At 37.9% G+C, this 8,176-nt stretch overlaps 1 protein-coding gene across 2 annotated transcripts in view; it reads right to left on the bottom strand.

Moving 5' to 3' along the window:
- Positions 1 to 1,987: 1,987 nt before the first annotated feature.
- The window catches only part of LOC128657200 (oocyte zinc finger protein XlCOF6.1-like), a 75,023-nt gene continuing 68,834 nt past the window's right edge, over positions 1,988 to 8,176 (bottom strand). For both annotated transcript variants that reach the window (XM_053711454.1, XM_053711455.1), the window contains exon 5: positions 1,988 to 7,328. In XM_053711454.1, coding sequence (XP_053567429.1) covers positions 6,565 to 7,328 — 764 coding nt within the window. In that variant the 3' untranslated portion in view covers positions 1,988 to 6,564. The remainder of the gene's footprint in view (positions 7,329 to 8,176) is intronic.

The raw sequence follows: 8,176 nt of genomic DNA, 5'->3' as shown, positions 1-8,176 counted from the left end.
TGTAGGGGTTCATGTCACTTTAAGGGGATTAGGCGCACCTGATACTTTGCCTCCTTTATAAGACTGGAAACAAAAATAAGTTAGGGAGAGAAGGAAGTAACAGAAGGTGAACGTTTGCAGCTGTAAAACTGGTAACATTGTTAAAAGCTCTGTTGTTATTTGCTGGTAAACAGACAGGCTGCACAATAGTCTGTATCATGTGTCTAGTTAGGAGTTCAGATGAGCAGGGGCTTTTGTTTGTTAAAATAAACAGTGCCATTTGTGCCAGAAATAAACCGGCCACACATAGGTTTGTCACCTCAGCCTTGTTTTCCTGGACAGTTATAACTTACACATGGTGCAGGGTGTGCAAAGAGGAAAAAGCATTCTGCCTCTGGTCTGCACATAGTGCTGCTGTACAACACTACTCATGGCTCTCCCTGCAACATGTGTAATTCATAACTGTCCAGTAATACATGGCCGAGGTGGCAACCCTAAGGTCACAGGCCTTTGAAACTTATTGAGTAAGTAAAGTTTTATCCCAGGAGGCTGTGCAATATCAGAAAGATCCCTTGGCAGGCACACATAAACAAACATGGTCTATTACAATATATAGGTTTCCAAAAAGTAATGTAGCTTATAAAAAGTTATAGGAATCATGTTTAAACCTAAATGTCCCTAATCTAATCTCATTTACTAAAGACAATTATGCACAGATAGGGACATTGTACACTAGATTTGTATTTGCATAAATGTTTTGTAGATGATCCATTTATATAGCCTACCTGTGAGTGTTTTTGTAACAATGTATAGCTTTGCTTATTTTTTAATAACATTGTGCTGATTTTCAGACTCCTAACCAAGCCCCATAGTGTCAGATGCATACGCACGTTTACAGACTACTGCTGGCTCCCGTTTGTTTAATCTGTCTTTTCATATGCAGGGGATTCTCTGGGTGTTCCAGCTAACCTCAATTATAGTGCTAAACTTGGAGCTACTTAGTAAGTTTTTAAAAGGTTTTATACTGGATTTTTAAATCAATATCTGTGCATATTCTTCTTTAAAGTATTATCCATTACATGCAGTTATATGAAGATTGGTGTACACTGTCCCTTTAAAGTAACTATTTAAAAGTCTGTATTCCACACAGATATTGTTTGCAGACTTTATCTGTCCCTAATTATACTCAGCAGAAGAGGTAAGAAAGACAGATTTCTACATGGCCATTTCTTTATAGAAACTCATGGGAATTAGAAAGCCAATAATTGTCAGAGTTCTATTACAGGGGAAGGGGACAACATAAATAATTCAGTATATTGAAAAGTAGTTTTAATACACATAATTAAAGGGATAGAAAGCTAAAAAATATTGAAATGTGCATGGGTGCATGTTAATGTGAATTAGAAGCATTTTTGCAATATACTTCCATTATAAAAAAATCCTCTGGTAAAAGTTATTACAGTTTTTCTGCAGGATACGCACATATGCTGTGAGGATCCGTGCACCAGTATTCAAACACCACAGCTTCTCAGAGAGTCAGTAGAGGCTTGTATGACACAAATGACATCTTTACAGAAGCAATACTACACACCATCGCAAGCTCTCTGAGCTCACAGGATATGTGGGTATGCTGCTGAAAAACAGTAACACCTTTTAGTAGAAGTATATTTGCCAATGGAAGTATATTGTAAAAATGCTTCAAATTGAAATTCACCTAAACACATTTAAAATTGTAACCTTTCTTTTCTATCCCTTTAAATATTTTATATTACAATCTCAAAGTGTTTAATGTAACTTTCACCCCTTATTAGATAATGAACCATTTCACACCCAAATGCTGAGCTGTTGCAGAGCTTTTAGATGCTGCTTACATTTACTACTGGAAGTCATATTTTCAGTGAGAAACCCACACAAACTTAACTTTTTTTTTTCAGCTGACCCAGCAGCTTCAAGCTATATCATTATTTTATTTATATATCATGACGTGAGAAATCGACAACAAAAGGTGTGAAAAAAAAAATCATATTTTTATTGCAACCTAAATAAACAAAATTATAAACAATCACATGTGGGGGGTTTTCTTCTCAACTCTATAGCCAAAACGTTTGTGGATCTATAACTGTATTATTATTATTATCATTTATTTGTATAGCGCCGCCAAATTCCGTAGCACTGGAATTTTTGATGAAATACAAAACATAACAAAACTAAACAAATCTAGTACAGGAGGAAGAGGGCCCTGCTCCGGAGAGCTCACAGTCTATAGGTTTAGGGTGCAGAGACATAAGGTTGGGGTAGCTTATTACATCGGTTGTATTTGCAGCAGTGAGTCAGGCAGTTCATGTATTAGTTTGGATGAGGGATGGAGGAGATATGGTAAGCCTCTCTGAATAGGTGGGTTTTCAAGGAGAGTCTGAAGCTATACAAGGTTGGAGACAGTCTTATGGAGCGGGGTAGAGAGTTCCAGAGGACAGAAGCAGCACGTGCCAAGTCTTGGAGGTGGGAGTGGGACGTAGAGATAACAGCAGTGTAGAGACGTAGGTCAGAGGTTAATCTAAGAGGATGGGATGGGGAATATTTCTCGATGAGAGAGGAAATATAGTTGGGAGTTCGACTGTTGAGTGATTTGTAAGTTAGGGTTAATACTTTAAAGGGACATAATACTCATATGCTAAATTACTTGAAACTGATGCAGTATAACTGTAAAAAGCTGACAGGAAAATATCACCTGAGCATCTATATGTAAAAAAGGAAGATATTTTACCTCACAATTTCCCCAGCTGAGCAAAGTAAGTTCTGTGTAAAAAAAATATACTTCAGCCTTTGCTCATCTGCAGGTAAAAAAAAAATGAAGAAATGAACAGCAGCCAATCAGCATGAGGTCATGAACTCTTTTAGTGTGATCTCATGAGATTTCACTTAACTCTCATGAGATTTCATAGTAAACTTCCTTAAACTGAATAGAGAAATAAGATGAGTGTGCAAGTAAGCTTACTCCCTTAGCTGTCCCGGGACAGGCATACTGATTTGCTGCTTAGAAGTCCTTTACAATGGGATGTGGCTACTGAGGAGCTTTTGAGCTAAAATATATTTCTTTTTTACATAGAGATGCTCAGGTGATATTTTCTAGTCAGCATTTTACAGCTATGCTGCATCAATTTCAAGTGTTTCAACATTTGGGTATCATGGCCCTTTAAATTGTATTCTGGAGGGTATGGGGAGCCAGTGTAGAGACTGGCAGAGTGGAGCAGCTGATGTAGATTGGCGACTTAGGTGGATGAGTCTAGTAGAAGCATTCATAATAAATTGGAGGGAGGAGAGGCTGTGTTTTGGAAGGCCATTTAGGAGTAGATTGCAATAATCAATGCGTGACAAAACGAGGAAATTAATAAGTATTTTTGTAGTTTTTTGAGTAAGGAAGGGACAAATTCTGGAAATGTTGCGTAGGTGTGAACGGCAGGATTTGGTAAGTGCTTGTATATGTGGGTTGAATGTGAATTCTGAGTCTAGTGTGACCCCAAGACAGCGGACCTGGGGTGAGGTGTTGAGAATAGAGTCTCCAACCGTCAGAGAAATGTCAGGTATTGGATGTCTCGAAGAGGGGGGATAAGAAGCAGCTCAGTTTTGGACAGATTGAGTTGGAGGTAGTGTGAAGACATCCTAGAGGAAATTGCAGAGAGGCAGTTGGAAATCTGGATGAGTAAAGAGGGAGAGATATCAGGAGAGGAAAGATAGATTTGGGTATCATCAGTATATAAGTGGTACTGGAATCCAAAGGAGGCTATAAGTTTTCCAAGGCAGGATGTATTTAGAGAGAAAAGCAAGGGGCCCAAGACAGAGCCTTGCGGTACTCCAACTGAGAGAGGCATAGGATCAAAAGATATGGTGTTAAAGGAAACTGAAAACGAGCGGTTTGAGAGATATGAGACAAACCAGGAGAGGGCTGTGTCTCAGATGCCAAATGAATGTAGTATTTTTAGGAGGAGAGGATGGTCAACTGTGTCAAAAGCTGCGGACAGGTCAAGAAGAATTAGTAAGGAGTAATGGCTTTTTCCTTTAACTGATAACAGGTCATTTGTTACTTTAGCAAGAGTGGGTTCTGTTGAGTGTTTAGGGCAGAAACCAGATTGTAGTGAATGAAGTAAAAAGTTTGTTGTGAGAAATTTAGTTAGCCGATAATAGACTAGTCATTCCAATAATTTTGAAGCAAAGGGAAGTAAGGAGACCGGTCAATAGTTAGAAGGTGTGGAGTGGTCAAGCGAGGGCTTTTTTAGGATTGGTATGATTGACGCATGCTTGAATGTGTCAGGAAGTGTGCCAGAAGTGAGAGATTGGTTAAAGAGATGAGTTAGGGTAGGGGTTAGTGAAGCAGAGAGAGAAAAAATAAGTTGTGAAGGAATAGGGTCAAGTGGGCAGGTTGTGAGATGAGCCAAGGATAGGAGTGCAGAGACTTCTTCCTCTCTTACAGGAGAAAAGTAGCATAGAGTTTTGTTAATAGAAGGTGTGGGTAGGATTGCTGGGTTTTAGGGGTGTGAGGTGCAGATCTCTTTTGTAATGGTTTCAATTTTATTTTTGAAGTGATCAGCAATAATTTGAGCAGTGAGGTTGGTAGTGAGCGGGGGTGCAGGCGGACGTAGAAGGGAGTTAAAGGTTGGGAACAGTTTTCTGGGGTTGGATGCGTGACATGACACAAGGGAGGAGAAATAGACTTGTTTGGCCAGGCTGAGCGCAGAGTTGTAGGACTTAAGGGTGAATTTATAATGCTGGAAATCAGCACAGGTGCGTGGAGGGTGCAGTTTTGTCAAGTGATGATTTTAGTGCCGAATTATACTGTAGAGTCACGAGGTTTGGACAAGAGAGGGATGAAATGTCAGAGAGCAGAGGACTCAGTTGAGTGGAAAAGTCTATGAGATCCAAATCATTTAAATTCCTGTAAGGTAGCAGTTTTTTGGGGACTTGCAAAGATGTAGCAGGTAGAGTAAGAGAGAAAGTTAGTAGATGGTGGTCAGAGAGAGGAAAGGGGAAGTTAAGGGAGTTGGAAACAGCACAGAGATTAGTGAAGACCAGGTCTATGGAGTTGCCTTCACAGTGGGTTGGAGATGTTGTCCACTGGGACAAGCCTAAAGAGGTGGTAAGGGATAGAAGTTTAGAGGCAGCAGGCATATTAGGCTTATCAAGGGGTATGTTGATGTCCCCTAAGATGAGAGAAGGGACATTACAAGAGAGTAAATGTGGAAGCTAGGCTTCAAAGTGGTCCAGAAATTGTGATGCTGGGCCAGGGGGCAGATAGATAACTGCAACACGAAAAGCTATAGGGGAGAAGAGGCAGATAGCGCTAACTTCAAAAGATGAGAAGGAAAGAGAGTGGGGTGAAGGAATGCAGTGAAAGGTACTGTGTGGAGACAGGAGAATTCCTATTCCTCCACCTTGTTTGCCTCCAGGCCTGAGAGTGTGACTGAAGTGCAGGCCGCCATAGGACAGAGAGGCTACAGCAGTTGTGTTAGAGGAGGAAAGCCAAGTTTCAGTGTGGGCTAACAGATTAAGTGAACGTGAAATAAATAGGTTGTGAATAGATGTAAGCTTATTGCATACCGAGCGTGCATTCCAAAGTGCACACGAGAATTGGGGTGTATTAACAGAGGTGCAGTTAATGAGGTTTAGAGGGTTATGTGGGCAAGGTGTATGAGGTGTCATTTGAGGTAGTGATCTGAGGGAAGCAGAGGGTGGACCTGGGTTAGGCGAGACATCCCTAGCTGCAAGAAGAAGAAAGATGGTGAGCGAAAGGAGATGAGAATGTGTCTTATGTGAGTGTTTAAATTTAGGATCAGTGAAACATGGCTGGCTGAGGGATGTGATTTTAACCTTCCTAAAATGAACAGAAATGGAGAATAATTAAAAATATATATTTTTCTTATACTTCAGCACAATGCAGTTTATACAACCAGTGTGTGTGTGTGTGTGTGTGTGAGAGGTATCTTAATCCAGACAAGGCCTTTTGGAGGCCTCTTCCACTTTTAATGTTAACATAGGGTCTTCTTCCTGTACATTTATACAACTGGTCAATTAAATTGCAGCTAGGGAAACACTGTCACCTCTGTGATCTGCTGACTATAATGACATCAACAGTGCTTACATTTCAAAGAAGAGTTTATAAACACATAAATAAGGGTCTTTGGGTATATTTAAATAACTTTGAACTGCACATAGGGGCTTCCTTTCATGAACAACTATTCAAATAAACACACATTTTTCTATGCCATGTGATCACTTAGCTATTTAAACCTATATAGGGACACCTGAGCCTTCTGCTTGAGGTGAAGTGCCTCAAACAGCTCCAAAAGTGGGCCCCTAAGAGCACTACATGTAATCATCATAAGAACTCTATATATTGAATGGCTAACAGCTATGTATCAACCACTTAAAGGGAAAGTAAAGTATAAAATTAAACTTTGAATAATAAAGCTATAATTAATGTTTAAAAACACTGTTGCCATAAATGATAACAAGAGAACAATGCAAATTTGATAACAGAAATATATAATAGAAAGTTTAATTTTGTCATTACTGTCACTTTAAGCTCTGATTTCACTGTTTTCCTTTAAAATGGATTTTCACATGATTACTAAGAGCTGATTTCAAGGTAAAACATTTTCCACATTCAGAACATGAAAATGTTTTCGATCCTGTATGAATGTTTTGATGTCTAACAAGATGTGATTTCAGAGTAAAACATTTCCCACAGTCAGAACATGAAAATACTTTCTCTCCTGTATGAATTTTCTGATGTATTATAAGATTCATTTTCTGAGTAAAACATTTCCCACAATCAGAACAGGAAAATGCTTTCTCTCCTGTATGAATTTTCTGATGAGTAAAAAGGCTTGATTTCTGAGTAAAATTTTTCCCACAGTCAGAACATGAAAATTCTTTCTCTCCTGTATGAATTTTCTGATGTCTAATAAGATCTGATTTCTGGTTTAACAATTTCCCACAGTAAGAACATGAAAATGCTTTCTCTCCTGTATGAATTCTCTGATGAATAATAAGACCTGATTTCCAAGTAAAACATTTCCCACATTCAGAACACGAAAATGCTTTCTTTACTGCATGATTTTTCTGATGTGTAATGAAACGTGATTTCAGAGTATAATATTTCCCACAGTGACAACATGAAAATACTTTCTTTTTTCTATGAATTTTTAAATGATTATTAAGAGCTGATTTCAAGGTAAAACATTTTCCACATTCAGAACATACATTTCCAATCTGGTTTCTCTGATTTTGAAGAAGATTGAAAGAAGTATCAGCACTTTGACCATGACCATGATTATTGCAGTTTGTAAATTCACCTGTTGATAAGAAATAAAAAAAATGTTGCTTTTATTTTTTTAAATGTATTTAGAACTTTTAGAATTGATTTCACAAACAATTTTAGTAATTTAATTATTTGAGTTTTAAAACTACTCTTTATTATTTGTGTGCACAAATCATTCAGTTTTATTTGTGTAGAATGTTGCATTTATACCACATGTTCTTTATTTTCTTCACACCAGATTATCATTTCATATAAAAAGTAATGTATAAAATAACTATTTAGTGAACATAAGCAAATTGATCTTTCTGGAATTAAAAAACTTTCATGTTTCAAATAGGGCATGTAATTTTAAACAACTTTCCAATTTACTTTTATCACCAATTTTGCTTTTTTCTTTTGGTATTCTTAGTTGAAAGCTAGACCTAGGAAGGCTCATATGATCATTTTTAAGCCCTCGAAGGCCGCCTCTAATCACATGCTTTTGTATTTGCTTTTCACAGCAGGGGAGAGCTAGTCCATGTAAACCCTATAGATAACATTGTGATCACGCCCGTGGATTGTGGCAGACACTGCACTAATTGGCTAAAATGAAAGTCAATAGATAATAAATAAAATGTCATGTGACCAGGGGGCTGTCAGAAGATGATTAGATACAAGTTAATCACAGAGGTAAAAAGTGTATTAATATAACTGTGTTGGTTATGCAAAATTGGGGAATGGGTAATAAAGGGATTATCTAGCTTTTAAAACAACAAAAATTCTGGTGTTGACTGTCCCTTTAATTCTCTTTTTTAAAATGTCATTAAAAAATATTTAGTCACACAACTGCACTTTATAACTATTGCTTGTATGCACAAATGTTGTGTTAGTTATTTGCCCTCA

The sequence above is a fragment of the Bombina bombina genome, chromosome 4, assembly GCF_027579735.1.
Source record: "Bombina bombina isolate aBomBom1 chromosome 4, aBomBom1.pri, whole genome shotgun sequence".
NCBI lineage: Eukaryota > Metazoa > Chordata > Amphibia > Anura > Bombinatoridae > Bombina > Bombina bombina.
The sequence above is the reverse complement of the archived record's forward strand: the minus strand, read 5'-3'. Positions and strand labels throughout refer to the sequence as shown.